Here is a 17,643-nt window from a genome sequence, read left to right as displayed (position 1 = left end):
CAATTTAACATACTAAAGTTTCATATTTCAAAATGCACGAGGAGCTGTCGAAATTCAAATGCGAAAAAATAATTTGTAATGAAACCCGAACATCATACGTGAAGTGGGAGATTCATATTCCTCTACCTTCAAAGAAGACGTCAAACCCAAAAAGATTCATTATATCTATATTTTTTTTAAATGTAGCAAACGGAATGATCTACATCTCAACTTGATATCATCGTATTTATGATAAATATATCTATGTTACAGGTACTTGCAACTTGTCTCTGTGTATGCATTTGCCACGATAGCGGTGACATTAGCATAAAGTAGGTAGTTCTACTAGCGCAGGTGTGTTCTTACCTGTGCAGGTGTTCCCATCACCTGTATACCCCGTGTTACAGGTACAGTTGAAGGAACCCTCGGTGTTGGTGCAGGTGGCCTGGGCAGCACAGTCATGTGAACCTGTACTGCACTCATCAACATCTGCAACAACAAAGGGTGATAAATTCAATATTGCCTCCCTTTCTATACGTATGCAGTCCACACAATGTATTGTAAGAGTTATCCAATTCCAATGTCTTATGACGAGCAATTAGACAAAAAATAAGTAAGATTGGTAGCTGTCAATTAACTAAAGAAACACTAGAAATAAACCTACATGTACCTCGACATGTTCTGTTGATTACCAGTATGGTTATCCCGCAAGGCACTTATTACAGTCACAGCTGTAGTTTGAAACCTATACGCATCAGTCTTGTTATCATCTATCATTATCGTATCAAGGTATAAACCTACCAACACATGTTCTGTTGTCAGCCAGCATGGTATACCCTACCAGGCACTCACAGCTGTAGCCAGGGGCTTCATTGTTACACGTGGCGTTCTTACACAGATGGACATCAGTCTCGTTAACATTTATCATTATCATAACAAGAAATATGCCTACCTATACATGTTCTGTTGTCAACCAGCATGGTATACCCTGCCAGACACTCACAGCTGTAGCCGGGAGCCTCGTTGTTACACGTAGCGTTCTTACACTGGTGCACGTCGGTCTCGTTAGGCAGGAGGAGACACTCGTTCAGATCTGCACAAGACTGACCGTCCCCCACCATGCCCGTGGGACAGTCTCCGCACGTATACCCGGCCGAGTCGGCGTCTAAGGGGGCCGTAGCGTCTGTGCAGCTCACGCCTAGGTAGAAAACAAAATATAATGATATGAAATAATGGCAAACTATAATCCACTCTTTGAGTCACGTGTCCGTCACTCATACCCCCTTTCCACTAGGACGGCGATCTCGCCACGCTCTCTCTGCGACCTAAAATTTGACCTATCGCCCAACGAATTGTATAGAAAAGAATTGAATCATTTTATACTTTGTGTGTTTTGTTGTCTTCTCAGTCACATTTTTACGTTTTGTGTGATATACTCAATGTGAAGGCGAAGGTTAAACATAGCCTATTTCATTCCGTCGTACATTTATTCATTCGTTCATTCATTCGTCCTTTTGATTCGTTTACTTATTCATTCATTCGCTCGCTTTAATCGTCCACTCTATCATTAATCGAGGCATTTATTAATTCGTTGGCTTAGCTAATTCATTCCCTCACTCCTACTCACCAGGATAGCAGGGAGTGACCGAGCAGCCGTCGGTGTCAGTCTCACACTCGTCCCCCTCGAACCCCAGCAAACAGTCGCAGGAGGCCAGGGCAAACCCGTTACTCCGCTCAGCAAGGGTCGCTTCCCAGTTACAAGTGCCTGAAAATGGATTGCAACGGAAATAGCTTAGAGATATAAATTTGGTAGCTAGTGCAAAAAGCGTAAATACATATGTGGTCAAGGGTAAACACTTGTAGTCTTTATTTATTATCGACATTTAAGAACACTGTCTCTTGCTCATAAGAGATTCTTCTCTTTTTAGGTTTGGTTACATATTACAACTGTTTCACCGGTATTTCAATGATGGTTATTGCATTAGAGGTCCCTTAATTGCACATCCGATTTGCCAACCTATTTTGTACAATTATTCGGGTAATGCAAAAATGCGAAGCAATCCAGCTGGACCGCACCGGTTTAGGATTTAGTATTTCGTGCAAGAAGTATGCGGTAAGCCTATGTGCAATTAACTAGCTTCTACTGTATATGTTCATAAACTCATGGTTGAACAGCAAGAACTGAGGAGATCCAACAAACCCTTCAAACATTTAATCGACCAACCAACGAATCAGCCAACCAATCAACCAACCTAAGAATCAACCAACCAACCAAACAACCAAACAAACAAACAAACGGACAGAAAAACAACAGACGTACCGTTGTTCTGGCAGGAGCAGACTGTGACGTCAGGAGACGCGAGGGTTGCAGCACCGGCATCATCAGTAGCCAGGAACTCCAGGGTGACATTGGTGGTGTCAGTAGGGGTCCATCTATTTGGTAGTGTGTGACAACGTATCAACTTAAGATCTTTGAGGTCAATTTTCATATCTAATTCGAAAGTCAACAATTATTTATGTCTCATTGTAATGCAGGGTGCACAGGTCACACCGGCTATACCTGAATCAAGAATACTGCGTCTAATTTATCTTTAAATCAATACAAATACTATAAAACCATAGAGCCGGAAGTGCGACTTTCCTATCACTCATAGACAGGACATTTACGTAGTGTTAGTGTCGAGGTTACTGTTAAATTTAAAAAAAAATAGTACGTGTAATAGCTAGTGGAGTTCATTCTTCACCGACCTCTTAGAAAGTTTGTTTATAAGCCAAATGAAGTTACAAGGGTCCTTCAATGGCACTGTTTTTTTTAAAAACCCTCGTATTATTGTATTCAGTAAATAATAACTCGTCCCGTCCTGTATTGAGATGGTGACAGTGCCTGTTCTGTAGTAAGTGTAAGTATAAGATTTACTATACCGGACTCACGTGTAGTAGTTTGTAGCGTTGATACTTCCCGGCGTCCCGTCCTGTAGTGAGATGGTGACCGTCCCGTCATCAGTGGCCTCCAGCTGCAGACCAAACTCCTGCCCAACCGTCGCGCGAACCTCGGACGTCACGTTAAACACGGGCGGCGTATTGTCTAGATAGGATAGATCTCAGTCGTAAAATATCTAATCTTTTCTGAACCAATAAAGCATTGTATTTTGTATTTTTCATGACAGGAAATATAGATATATCCGCTGTATCAAAAACAGGGTATTTGCGAATCGACTGTTAGTGCTTTCAAACTGCAAAATTTTGAAAACATTGTAATTTGAAACGACCGTTTAACTAATATTCGATCAGGTTACTCCGAGGAAATGCATTTTCTTTGTACGAGGGGAATGTGTTGGCATTGGCCCTACAAGCCCTATTTTCCTGATTTCCTCGTTGTCCAACATTTTCGATACGGTTAAATAACAATGTTGGACATGCGATCTTCTGTTGAAGTATAATTTAGACAGGAGTCATTGCCATGGTGAAGACTTTGAGGTATGAACGTACCCAGAGCAGCGTTGCTACTAGCGACCGCCTCCAGCGCTGCAGCCGCGGCAGCTCCGACTGCCTCGTTCCCCGTCAGCGCGATGTCAAACAAACATTCCTTCGCAGTGGCGCTACCGCAAACCTTTGGCAAAAAGTTATGTAAGTCAGCTATAGATATAAAGACGTTCAAGCAGTTCAAGTAAAAGAAGTTTCCTGCTCACAGATTGCAACAGATGCATTTAAGACAGAAAAGAAATTAAAAAAAAAATAGAACCGGACATTCTGCTACAGTACCATAACAAGTCTCTAGAGCGCCTTATCGAAAAGTCATTCCTACCATTCCTTTCTTTATATAAACACCTAGCTACAAACCGAATATCAATAAAATCCATTTATGCATTCTCTCATAGTCTTGCATACAAACAACGCTCTGACATACAAAGGGCAGTCAATATAAACCCTTCGTTTCTTGGAGACAACCAAGACAAAACAGGACAAAATGCTAATTTCTAATTAACAAAAGTCCACGATCTACCTGAGGTATCTTCTTAATCAATGGTTTGAGAAATTATTATTGGTAAAGCTAAGATCGTATTTCACCGACAGATTGTTGTCAAATCAATCTTTGCCAAAATGAGATTTCAAACTCCGATTGATATCGGAAAAACGATATCATCATATTAAAACATTGTAATCTCAAAAAGCACTCAAACCTTAAAACAAAATCAGAAAATGACATTTCTCACCTCAATAGCCCTCAACTTGTCCGCCTCTGTTGCAAACATGGTGTCCAGATCAAAGAACAGCGGTTGGAAGGTCAGGTTGCCGTAGGTTGCGGCGTTTTTGCCGCCGGGATAAACACTGAAGAGCGAGATCGTGGACGGGTCTGCGCTCAGTTCATCAGCAGCGTAGTTTGGCAAAGCCCCTTGAAAAAGAAATCGTATCTTTAACCCGTCATTGTCAAAGGGAAAACCACATACCTGTTACAGTATGCTTGTCAAAATACTGCAAATATATCTAATTTCGCGGGGATTTAATTTCGCGGTATTTTTCGCGGTAGTTTCAAGTTCGCGGTAACACCACACACTGTATTCTCTTACTGCCACGGAAAAATGTTCGCGGTGGTTTTAAATTTGAAAAAAAAAAGCGAGAACATTAAATCACCACGAACATTTCTTCATTTACAGTATTGCTGCAATTGTGGCGTCGTTTGTGGGGTAACTGAAAGCTACTGTATTGGTCTCGGAACCCCAGATGTCTCGAGTTCGATACTCGCTGGGTCCTCGAAGTTGAGCCCTTGGCAAATACAAAGTACATGAGCTCACTTCACCTATGTGTAAAAGTAGATACCTGACTTAAGTTGTGGAGGTAAAAAGACTACCTTTACCTTCTGTCTGAACTTTTTATGTGGCACTGTGAAAATAAATTACTAACTTGACTGCAGTGTCACATTGTCCTTTCTGTCCCAAAGTAAATTGTAAAAAGAATAATAAGTGGCTTCATGCTCAAAAATATGCTGAAATTTCTTATTCTATAAACCCCAACAAAAAGAAAGAAAACGATTCTAACAAATGAAGATGCTATCACAAACTAAGACAACTTACAAGCCTGTCCCCATGGAAATGTTTCAGCCTCAGCTGGATTAGTCACGTTGCTAATGGCAACCGCAGTTCCGTTCGGCCAATAGAATTCGTCATTCTTGTCGTCGTTGAAATTACCCAGCATGCCCCGCACGTGCCCCTTCATGTCAGGGGTCATGGAGACTGCGTAGGTGAGCATACTTAGGCCGGCGTCCACCTGCACGGATATCCCGGATGTGAAAATCACCTTGACACCGGTCACAGTACCGCTGGAGGAATCTGTAAAGATATACAAACAATCGATGTATGCACATCTTTTAAAAATTCATCACGTATTTTTAGTTTAAAAAAATTCCCTTTTTGTAAAAGTCACTAGGATTCGTCCTTTTATGGGCATACTTCGTTCTTTTCACAACGAAGTTAAACTATAATTCACCTTTACCCACTGGATAACATATACCCGTTGTTTTTAAAGACATAGTACTTATTTATAATAAGAGTTTGTGATTTCAAAATTGAAATATTTGGAAATGTAAAAACAATGTTGCAATTTGAAACTACCATCCGTCGACTTCATACTCCACATGATCGTTAAAAAGAGGTTTAGGATTTAGAATGATATGGCGCATGTACTAGTAACTTGATGAAAATGGAGTCTGAAATCTTCCGAGTAGCACTTCTCGCCACTGTTTCTCCCATTAGGTCAGTGAGTCAAGCTCGTCTAAATCTGAATGTTTCTTAATGTATACTGTTCCAGTAAGAGTCGTGTTCTTTATGACCTTGCAATGAGCAAATGAATAGAACTTATTCGTCAATAAAAATTTATCAAAATGTTGTAAAACTACTGGCTAAGGATGCTATCCTTCTGATTTACAGATAACATAGTTTTACCTGTGATCAGCTGGAATTCCCCATCGCTGAACTGGCTGCTGCTGCCGCTGGCGATGTCGGACAGCGCTACCTGTGTGCTATCCACATATACGTCCAGACTGGAGCCTGTGCTATCCAGGTACAGCTGTACACTTGCGCTGCCCTGCTGGACAGCAATGCCACTAAACCAAGCAGAGAATACTACATTAAAATCATAGTCAACATTAGTGTTATAGGATGAAATATAATGTCACAATTTGAAAAAAAAAGTTTAGTTATGCTGGTCATTTGTGCTGTCCTAGTGGACAGCAATGCCACTCGACACACACATAGCACGACAACACTATCAATCACAATAAAGGTCGTGACTAGGATATATGGGACATAATATCAATTTTCTTTCTCCAATAATTTTTAAGTGACAGAAATAGCATTGGAAAATATAACAACCTGGACTTCTTCAATGTATACTAATTCTTATAGGTGGTTATTGCGATCAACATAAAACATAACTATAGTAAATGCATTTGATCATCACCATTTTAAAATGGTATTTACTTTCAGCAGGTTTTATCTTTAACAAAATATCAAATACCTATAATAACTGTCAACATTTTCAATGCTTGGCATTTTTTATATTTCAACGCAATATTTTATACACCTCTTCTCGTTTATTTTATGTATCAATTTTTTCATTCTCGTATTTTTCACATACTTAAATACTGTAGCCTGTGGTGTTTTCCCCTCTTCCACATCCGCCATTGCAGTCCTGCCTTGCATGAGAAATCCGCGTGGGGCGCTGTTGGTAGTGTTGGCCATGAGGTACTCGCCGAAACCGTTGAAGGAGTAAGACAGGCCGTCCAGCGTGGTGAGGTGAGGATCACCTGCTCCTGCACCTGGATAATGGAAATGTATTATGCTAGGTTACAATTTACATGTTTGTTTTTTCTCTAAATGATATGTACCATGCTTTGTACAACTAGAATTGTAATATTTGTTGTCCCTCGTTTAAGCTAAATCTAATATTAGTGACAAAGTTTCTTTGCTATTTCTATGTTATTCACTGCAATTTGTAAAATGAAGACACACAGCCGAAATTGTGTTAATAACTGTTGTATCTCATCATCATCATCATCATTATCATCATCATTATCATTATCATCATCATCATTATTATCATCATCTGTCGACGTGCTTACACACCATCACACTTCTTAGGCGTCACTCGAAGCGTCCAGAAGTAAATCTTCGTTGTTTTGTAGATATTGAATTGTATTTGAATATTGTTAACCTGGATGTCTAACCTTTAAAAACGTGACGTGGTATTTTACAAAACGAATATACCAGAAATAGTTAATTATCCCTCGTACATTCTTCTTTGTTTTAGCTAAGAATACTTATTGGCACCTTCAGTACCGGTACCCCACACGAAACCTTATGTTTGGCTTATAAAAGCAAAATACTCTGAGAAATTGCAAAATACTCTGAGAAATTGTCAACACTTACTCTGTCGTGGTGGTTCATAACCAACGTTGGTCTGCATGGGCCGCTTGTCAAAGTACAGACTGCAGTAAGAGCTGCCGGTATCCTGACAACAGTAGGTCCAGGGGAGAATGTCCTGGTCCTGGAATTCCTGCGTGTCCTGTAGGGAGTATTGACGATGAATCTTGTAGCTGTGATATTCTTTAAATTATCTTTTCTGTAAAAATCACTGTATGTAACGATAGTTCCCCTTCATGCGCTGGGTAACCTATATCTGATGTATTTAAAACAGTGTAGTTACATCCATCAAGTCCGACGGACGGTGATTTCAAACTGCAATATTCTTTAAACGAAAGCAATTTCAAACAGCTGTCCGTCGACTTCCTATCCATAAATACCCTGTTTGTAGATACAAGGTATCTATGTTACCAGGCGGATGAAGGCAAACTAGCGTTATGTCCACAAATTGTTAATGTACCCGTTCTCTGGTACAACATTTAAATAAGCCATTTCTACTGTTGTTAAAATAAAGTACTGATAAAAAGGCTGATGTCTTTCAAATCCATTTCTTTGACCATCTTCGGTTGGGGAGGTAAAGACAGTGAAAGTAAATCGATGGCCTCCACATTCTTATACCGTGTTCTAAACATGGTTAATAACACTCCATACCAGAGGATCCCTTCAAAGATACTCAATGACACTTTTTTTTTACATTACCAGCAGAAATTAAAAATGACATTGACCTACCCGTGCATATCTGTGTAAGTTTCCGGACAGGGCCCGGTTCTGCCAAAGGAACGCACCAGACCGGCGATAACAGCACAAGTTGTTCCCACCTAATAATGATTGAGGAAAGTTAGCACATAATGTTATGTACTAATAGGCCATTGCAATTGGAAAATAATGTACTGATGCATTAATGACAACAAATGTATGGAGAAGGCAAACCTCATGTTTGTGCGCAAAGAATCATAGTATTTAGAAATGTGTTAAGAAAGTTGTGTATTTAGTGTAATTGTTTGACTTTCGGTATTTTTTCATTTAAATGAATGTTAATGTTTACGACCTACAAAAATGCATAAAGGTCTATCACTGAATTTTTCTATTTCTATAATTACTTATTTCCATATCAAACGCTGTCATTGTTCTAGGTTTTCAATGTTTAAATGTTAGTCTTTTTTTCCACACCATCAGCGAATCCAGAGTTGTCTCTTTGCTCGTAGCAGGTTCTTCTCGGGTCCCCGAAGTTTGTGACCTCCCGCCATCTGAGGTCCAGGCCTGCGTGAATAGTAGTGAGCGGGCACGACAGCGGGCTTGAGTAGAGGAACGGCTCCGGCTCTCTCTGTGAGAGGTAAGGGCAATTCAAAGCACTTTTAGATGACAACTAGTTAGAGGCCAACTAGTTAGAGGCAGTTTATATACGTAAGACTTTAAATCTAAATTCAAGCTACATATGTACAATAGATACCGAAAATATACCCGAAAAGAAATTTTTTTGTCTGATCGACCTTAAAACGCAACTTGAAGGAATTAGCTAATTAGTTTTGCATGAGTCGTACACACGTTAACTGTTGTGTATGATTGTATATCGAAAGGTTGCCTTAGATTCTTGTTGGAGATGCTATAGTCTGCTTAAAAATCCTACTCCTAGGATTACCGTTGACCAATTACAGAAGGCGTAGCCGAACTAGATAGCTGCATATAACATTTGCAGTCAGATGTGTAATGTTTAATGGGTGTGGCAGGTCGTTCCATGTTATAATATTAAAATGCTGCTGCTCTACCTTGTATCTGTAAAGTCGGTGTGTAAAGCCTAAGAGTGGCTCTACCGGCTATACAGATACAGGCAATGCGCCTTCTCCATAAGGTACGGAATCTTTATAATGACTGACCTTGTACCAGTCTGCACACCAGAGTCTGGGGTTGACCCAGTCCGTCGGGTTGTCGTCCACCTGCACCACACTGATGCCTGTCCGGTTGGTTGTGGGAGATGTCTTCTCACCCATACAGTACACGTTAGGCCCCGAGCAGTCTTTGGTGCCGTTAGCAAACCTTGTCTTCATTCTGAAACGGTTAGATACATTTAGCAGTTAATCGATAGAAATACAATAGCTGTGAATGATCGGTATATTTAGGTGTCACGGATCGTTCAGTGTAGTATAACAAGCTGCTGCCGCACCGCGTGCCTGCCAAGCTGGTGTGTTACGCCGAAAGGCGGTTATACCGGCTATATAGATACAGATACAGATATATTCTTCAGGGCGAAACAATATTGGGAGCATTTTTCAGCAAAAACAGCAAATGTATGATAGTTGTCCTGAAACGGTCGAAATGGACCTGTCCTAGGTGCTGATTACCACGCATGCAAACACACCTGTGCCTGGCGGTGAACACCATCTACATACGGGAAGAATATCTGCCCTTGGTACTAAACACCATCAACACACACATTATTTTTTTAACCTAAACACCATTCGTATTGTTGACTGTACATTGTCTAGTTACAAGGACTAGTCTTAATAATAGCCTCCGGCTAGTTGGTTACCCCGGGCTGTATTTCTATATAGATAGAGCCAAATAAAAACAATAAACACTATTCAGAAACAAAAAGAAATGTTGTTGACCCAATTGGAAACGTTATAATATATGTCCACATCTACATCAAGATACCCCCAGATAGCCCCTTCGGTAGGATGGGTGGGAGTTGAGGTCCCGGAAGTGGACCATGAGTCTGGCACGGTAAGACTGAATTGTGAGAGACGTCACGACCATGCCAGGCAGGGCATCCCATTGTACACACATACACACATACCTAGAATTGTCTTCCTCTAAAATCTGCACCCCTTCCCACGGATGTTTGACGACCATCCCCACGAAGGCTGGCCATTTCCCACCCACAAGGTTGCTAGGGGTGATCTGAGGGTCCCACCGCATCCCGCCGTCTGCGTAGTACGTACCCAGGTACGTGTGGACATTGTCGGTCACCAGGGCAGCTTGGAACGTGTTTGTCTGGAAAGTGAGTATAGATTAAGGTGGTTTCATACGTGCGTATATATTCTAGTCCGTATGAGTTCCTTATGAGGTCGATTTCTCAACTTTCTATTACTTTTTCAGCGAATTGTAGAGACTGTTCAAGGTTACAAATTCGGACCTCATACGGACTTGAATGTGTACCCACTTTTGAACCCGGCTTTCATGCCTCAATATAGTCACTCTGTCCACTTATTTCAATTAGAATTTAAAAGAGTCCATAGTGACTTGATGAGGGCATTACTATGGTAAAAACTTTATGCAGTTACTTTGTAAATTACTGTATTGAGTTTATCAAATATTTTAATCTTCGTGAAGTGTCAAAAATAGGTACAGATCCTAACAATATCGTTTAACAGCTGTAGCAGAATAGATGGTTACCTCAACATCAGCCATTCCTATCCCATTTGATCGCTTTCAAAACAGAGAAGAGATGTTTTGTACACTTGCATGACGTAAAAAATAACCGGTACACTCCCGAAGTAGAGTGTTTGCCTTGCAGTCAGTAGGTCGTCAGTTTGAGCCCAGCCACGTCATTATTATTGCTTTAAAAATATCGCATGCAAAGACTATAAAAGTTGCCTATGGTTCATAAACATGCACCGCTACAAGTGCATGCGTAGACTAGTACTAGCCCCTACTGTAGTGATTGCACTTATCTGTGTGGCCAGGGATACAGAAATGGAGACAGACGCCGTCCGACGAGCGCGGGGAAGTCTTTTCAAAACGCGCACCGAAAACAAACAAACAAACAAGCAAACATACAAACAATACATTGAAAGTAAAAGTAAAGTGATGGTTACCGCACCTGCATATTCTCCCTAGCCACGTCTCCTGCCATAGCCATGTTTTCCCAGGTGACTATGAGAACAAACGTTGGGTCGAAGTTCTCCACTCCGAAATGGTTCTGTACATTTTCTGACGCCACGCTGAAAACCTCGTCATAGTTAGGGGTGCCAGGGGTGTAGGGGAAGTACCAAACCTGGGGAAGTAAAGGAATAATCAATAAATGATGCCGTGCATCTGTAAAATAAAACTTGTAAAACTTGTGAATAGAAAGAATTACTTGATTATTTAAGAGGTACGATGTACGGTTAAGAATTATCTACTTTGACAAATGGTAATTTAACGGCTGATACTGTCCAGAATACCTCTTTTATCACTACAGTGTTTTTAAAACTAAAATGCTTAACAAAGAATCAGATACCTAGGGTATCAAAAAATCCGTTATGAAAATATCATTTTCTTAAGAAGACGGTTTAGCAACATTTAAAGACAAATTAACCTATTCATCTGTAAAACAAATGGCGATTTGTCAAGAATGAAAATCACTTTATCTTGTTCCTTTGCAAAGTTTCACCGGTCTCTAAAATTTCCTGAATACCCAGCCACCGTAAACCTGCTAGTTAACCCTCAAACCACCGTAGCGTTTTTGTGACGTAGATTACCGTATGGGGTCAAAACTGACCCCAAAACGTTTTGTACAAATACAGTTTTTTGTGTGACTCTTCTTGTGATTTGTATATATGTATAGTTTCATTAATCTATATGGGACAGTCTGACATGATTAGGTGAGAATACTTCTAGCTCATTATCATAATTTATGCAAAAGATCATGAGGACCACATTTTGCACCAACGCAATTCAGACCGGGTAGGGGGTTTTTGATGTCTGTACCGACTTCAATGCCGTATAGCGCCTAAATGGCTTATGCTAGGGCCACCAAACTTAGTAACTTTTTAGAAAATACTAATAGCAAACATTTGCAGTGAACAAAGTATGTTCATCATTTTTCATGTTGCCATGACAACGGAACTCTGACAGACATATTTATTACGAAATTTTCTAATTTTGTATTAAACATTTAAGTTTTAAGGTTTTCTTAGCAAATAACAGTTGTTTATCACATCTTATAAAATTCAACGTAAATTTCAGGACTTAACATTCATAATTTATGCTAATTTGATGACATCATCAGTCAAAATCCAAGATGGCGGTCGAGATTACCTAGATGACGTCATAATGTCGTCATGTAATATGATAATGGCACAAAAGTTATTACAATATTTGTGGCTTACATGTACATCATTCTCTGAAAATTTCGTGATCCTACAATATGTAGTTTAGGTGTGGGTCTCAAAAGTTTGTTTATAAAAAATGTTGGGGTCAGTTTTGACCCCACTGGACCATGCATAAACTTTCTAGGATAACTTAATCAACAATAAGCCAATCTCGGTAAAAACGTATCAGAAGTTATAGGACATATATACAAACAAACTCCTGGAAGGAAATTTGTTTTCGACCAGAAATGCCATAATGGCACACATTGATATACGCCTGGGGTCAGTTTTGACCCCATACGGTGGTTTGAGGGTTAAACAATGTTCTTTTTCAATAATGAACCTACCTTAGAAGGGTACCCTTGCCCCGTGATGCTGTCTGCCCAGAACGGTGCGAACACGGCCAGCAGAGGTCCGTCAAACGCTTCCTGTGCGGTGGTCGGGTGGCGGTAAATCTTCTTAGCTGCCCCGTCACGGCGGGAGGTTAGGCTGGTGGCCACGATAACTCCGTCTTCTAAAACCTTAAGACATATGAAATATTTCAAGCTGTGTGGGCAGAGCTACACAGGCAACAATCTTTTAAAGCCTATAGAAGGACTTTACTGGCTATATGTACCCATCATTCAATGCATTCATGTTACGATACAGCAAGCTATATACTAAGGTCACCAAAAAGCATTGTAAACACACTTTCAGCAATTTGAGTCAGGGAAAAAATCCGTTGTGTGAAGAGGACTTTTTTACAATCTATTATTACAATACTAAACTTTCTTGCAACACTTTTCAACGACCACTGTCACCTTTTTTCGTATCAATACCGGTGACCAATCACTTTGAAACGTAAGCCTGCGAGAGTTCCAGACACGTGACCCTATTAACACGTGATCTTGATACATGAAGTCACCAGTTGGTCAAACGTTCCAGGAAGTTTATAAAGCTGACCGCTCCTGTCTCATCAATTCAACAGCGCTTATGGAGTTATCTACATCCATCAACCGATACCATTGATAAATTGAACTCATTGATAAATTTGATAATCTAGCCAGAGAAATTAAAATCAATAAAAAACTACCAGACATTATCAGTAAGCAACCTACGTATAGAGAGTTGGCGAGTTGTCCGCCCCTGATGGGGAGTCCGTTCGGTACGGGGATGAGCGGGGAGACGGCGTCTCTTCCAGCCCGAACAGCGAGCCGACGGTGCCCCGAGCCGGCACCGTACGGGAAAAGGCGCTGCTCTGTTGGTCAATAGACAAGGTGGAGGATCATTACTTTATTCCACCATAGATTTAGACTATTATTATTAAAAGTATTTGTCCACTATAAGTATGATATTATATGTAATCGTATACAATTGTTTACATCAAAAATAGTGTTATTACTCTTATTTTGCCACGGCCTCTTGCCTTTTTATTTCTTTTCTTTTGTATTACACTTAGTTCTGCCCGGATGTTTATCTTACATTAACGTATCATACAATGTGCATTGGCAAACAGCATCTCAGTTTTCAAATCTATTTGGACCAAGGTCAACAATCAAAACCACAGAGAAGTTCTCTCGCCTTTGCATTCCACATGAAAGCCGGTTTTCATTTATGTACCCAGTGTGATGCCGACCTTAAAAACTTATGGGCAAACTCATGCTGTGTCCCTACCTTTAACATAACAAACAAACAAACAAACCTTTGCACTCCCCAGGGAAACCTGTTCCCCTACGTGAGACACTCATGTACCCAGTACGGCACTGGCAGGTGTAGGAGCCGACCTCGTTCACACAGTCAGCGTTGTCGTCACACGTGTACTCGCCAGTGGCACACTCGTCGACATCTGGTGACCGAAATAACTTGAGATAAAGGAATTGTCATATAACACTAGAAAAAGGTACCTAGGTTTTGTATCTAGACAGAAAACAATATATGCATTGCGTGTTTGTGTACGCAATGACATTGGCGATAGGCTTGACTTTAAATAATGCTAAGATTTTACAAACATTTCCTACGAAAATCCCCTCGTCACATTTCCGAACCGGGGCCCAGCAGAAACGAAACATAGACATGTATACGTAAAAATATACACAAATAATGCCCATCATGACAATTTTCTTTACATCTTAGATATTTTGGTGTCTTTAATATCATACCTTGTGCTCCGGTTTGGAAATGTGAGGTAGGCCTTATCCATATTAACCAGAGCACTGGGAAAACAATACGTAGCTAGAAGGAAAAGGACCATTGCGTGGTCATTCCTGCAAAATACAAAGACGTATTGCTTGTTTGTAAGAATGATAACTTTAACGGAAAATGAATATCCATACAATCAAAATTTACTTTTCCTTCAACAGCAAAAGGGTTAAGCTAAACCACGAATCTTTACCTTCACACTCTCCAACCGTCCCTGCTCCTGTGTATCCAGGTTTGCAGGAACATGTAAAACTGCCCCGCGTGTCCATACACATAGCCAGCTGCCGGTCGCAGTTGTTGTTACCTGTCCTGCACTCATTGATATCTGTAATAGGAAATACAAGGTACAGCCACTAATGTACATGTAACAATAATGCATAGTCTTTTACTTTATCCTAATCGCTACAGGGGAAATATAATGTAGACACAAGGCAGCTAACTAGTTTGATGTTGCCAAATACATACATATTCAGTACGAAAATGAACGCCTAGTTGTTAATATTCTGCAATAGTTAGAATATTCTTTAATAGAAATTCATGCTGGATTGTGCTATATGCTGTAGGTTCATAGTTTCTTTCATTCGGATAGTTGATAATAGATTACATTTATGGCATTTTTTTTATTATGATTGCTATATCCAGATTATTTCTGGTCATTCATTCACAGTCATATGGCAATACATAGCAAATACTTTAGAATGTGTATTCTACTTCTTTATGGAAATGTTATGAAGACAGTGTACTGACTGATGCATAGTGTCTCGCTTCCAGGTGCCAGTCTGTAGCCTGCTTCACAGCCGCACAGATACCCGTCATCGGTCACTGCACATGTCGCCACGTCGTTAGGTGAACAGGGGTTGGAGGATGAACAGGACAAGGCAGCTGCACAAGAGAGGATAGTTGTTTTATTTAAAAAATGCACAATTATGTACCGTTGATACCGTTATAAGGGAAACAAATGAACCACAGCGTTATAAGATATAGTCAACATTAGCATTCCAGTAGTCTCTTTGCATAATGATATCCATCACAGTTCATTGTTACATGCATATTCCCAATATTGTCTCTACCAAGAACTTGCAATTAGCCTACGTGTATGAACTTACAAATAAACTTCCATACATATATAACAGCAATCAAAGAGTTTTATCTTCCTTCAAATGCCTTTAACTATAAAACAATAACAAATCAAGCAATCTATTTTGAAATCATGCTTGCGTTAAAAATACTTTTGAACTGAAATGATTTAGAATAATTTTTACACCGGTGACTAGTGCATACTTTGTGGATTAATTGCAACTAATTATGTAGCGATTAGACAACGTTATCAATCTTTAGACCTCACTCTTAATCTTAATCTTATATAGTAAGACCTTACCTTTGCAGGTTCTGTTATTACGCGGATCCAGCTCAAAGAAGCGCGGACACCGACAGAAGAAGGAGCCGACTGTGTTGTTGCAGAGGTCGGAACAGCCGCTCAGACCACTGCTACACTCATCAATATCTGTAAGTTATAATACGTTTAAATGATAATTTCGTGATATGCATAAAGGCATAATTGATTACTGAAAGTGGTGTAAATTGAAACCAATTCTCATAGTTTAACAATTCGGCGACCTATGCACCACTATAGTCTTTTTGTTTGTAATAATTTTAACCAAGCCATTAGAAAGATAAGTATTGCGAAGGTGTGGTAAATATTTGTATTTGAATGTTAACAAAGAGGACGTTTCATACTCAATCTATGCGTAATTAAGGAGACACTTCATACTCAATTTATTTCTATCAAGGGAGATATTTCATAAAGTATGCCAGGTGGGCAGCTTATTGTTTAATTTTAAGTAACAGCCACAAGACAGCTTGAAAAGATATTCCTTGACTAAACAATTTGGTTGAGGTGAGCCTTTTATTTGGTACAATCAGTACAATGAAGTTGTCGTGCTTCTCTTTTCCGAGTAGTTTGTTATCATCAACAAAGCAAATCACCTGTACAGTGTGTGGCGCTTATTTTCTCATATCCTTTGTCACACCTGCATCTGAAGCCTCCAGGGGCGTTATGACACTCCGTGTGGGGTCCGCATGCAGGCTCCGTAGCATTGCACTCATCAATATCTAGATGTTCGAAGAAAACATAACAAATTGCAATTTTGTACATGAATAAAGAGACTATTTTTATACACAACCTTTGCTTTATTCTCACCCACGTTTCCGAGACCGTCTGTCACCTTTTTGAGAGCAATGGCATGGCATTGTTTCCCTCCCTGAAAGTCTGAAGGACCCCTTCTTTGAACTACTACAGACTCTTCTGCATCTCGCATGCAGTCTTTTTGCACAACCATTGCTTTATTCTCACCAACGATTTGGTGACCGTCTGATACCTTCTTCAGGGCAATTTTGACTGGTTTACATTATGATAATGATGGTGATGACATTGTACTGCAGGACAGGTGTCACTGCTTACAATTCACATCTGAAGTGTTCTGCAGTACAATGTGAACCTGTCAGATTGCCCTGAAGAAGGTGACAGACGGTCACCAAAACGTTGGTGAGAACAAAGCATTGGTTGTGTGAAAATAGTTTCTTTATTCAGTGACGAACTAAACTGATGAAGCTATTCACGGATTTCGATATATGTTTAGTTGTCAAAACTCGTACTTTAACCCACTACGTTTGTTAGCATGAATGTGCTAAACCTTTTAGGTTTAACCCTCATCCGACCGTATGGGGTCATTTTTGACCCCAGGCCTATATTTTAATCTGCCATAGCAACATCCTTCATCAGAGAAAAAATTCCTTCCATGAATTTGTTTGTATTCATGTCTTACAACATCTACCAATTTTTCGCCGAGTTTTGCCCATTATTGTATAAGCTATACTTGAAAGTTTGTGTCTTGCTCGGTGGGGTCAAAAATGACCCCAGCCAATTATGAATCATTAATTACATAAATATCAAGACATTTCAATAAAATAACAGACATCCTCATATCATTGCTATC

General features: G+C 40.0%; 1 protein-coding gene across 1 annotated transcript in view; it reads right to left on the bottom strand.

The window, feature by feature from the left end:
* Positions 1 to 27: 27 nt before the first annotated feature.
* Positions 28 to 17,643, bottom strand: part of LOC118411162 — a 40,775-nt gene continuing 23,159 nt past the window's right edge. Inside the window, exons 24-47 of the mRNA XM_035813215.1 lie at positions 16,634 to 16,759; positions 16,026 to 16,151; positions 15,395 to 15,529; positions 14,841 to 14,972; positions 14,151 to 14,294; positions 13,567 to 13,706; positions 12,817 to 12,990; positions 11,218 to 11,391; positions 10,192 to 10,388; positions 9,272 to 9,443; positions 8,568 to 8,721; positions 8,127 to 8,215; positions 7,404 to 7,539; positions 6,613 to 6,793; positions 5,919 to 6,079; positions 5,052 to 5,306; positions 4,194 to 4,372; positions 3,469 to 3,589; positions 2,911 to 3,064; positions 2,300 to 2,412; positions 1,607 to 1,744; positions 932 to 1,177; positions 346 to 468; positions 28 to 44 (exon numbers count right to left, since the gene is read on the bottom strand). Of these exons, the coding sequence (XP_035669108.1) occupies positions 28 to 44; positions 346 to 468; positions 932 to 1,177; positions 1,607 to 1,744; positions 2,300 to 2,412; positions 2,911 to 3,064; positions 3,469 to 3,589; positions 4,194 to 4,372; positions 5,052 to 5,306; positions 5,919 to 6,079; positions 6,613 to 6,793; positions 7,404 to 7,539; positions 8,127 to 8,215; positions 8,568 to 8,721; positions 9,272 to 9,443; positions 10,192 to 10,388; positions 11,218 to 11,391; positions 12,817 to 12,990; positions 13,567 to 13,706; positions 14,151 to 14,294; positions 14,841 to 14,972; positions 15,395 to 15,529; positions 16,026 to 16,151; positions 16,634 to 16,759 (3,587 nt within the window). The remainder of the gene's footprint in view (positions 45 to 345; positions 469 to 931; positions 1,178 to 1,606; positions 1,745 to 2,299; positions 2,413 to 2,910; positions 3,065 to 3,468; positions 3,590 to 4,193; positions 4,373 to 5,051; positions 5,307 to 5,918; positions 6,080 to 6,612; positions 6,794 to 7,403; positions 7,540 to 8,126; positions 8,216 to 8,567; positions 8,722 to 9,271; positions 9,444 to 10,191; positions 10,389 to 11,217; positions 11,392 to 12,816; positions 12,991 to 13,566; positions 13,707 to 14,150; positions 14,295 to 14,840; positions 14,973 to 15,394; positions 15,530 to 16,025; positions 16,152 to 16,633; positions 16,760 to 17,643) is intronic.

Source organism: Branchiostoma floridae, chromosome 3, assembly GCF_000003815.2.
Source record: "Branchiostoma floridae strain S238N-H82 chromosome 3, Bfl_VNyyK, whole genome shotgun sequence".
In the NCBI taxonomy this organism is placed as follows: Eukaryota; Metazoa; Chordata; class Leptocardii; order Amphioxiformes; family Branchiostomatidae; genus Branchiostoma; species Branchiostoma floridae.
This window is presented reverse-complemented; position numbering and strand designations above follow the sequence as displayed.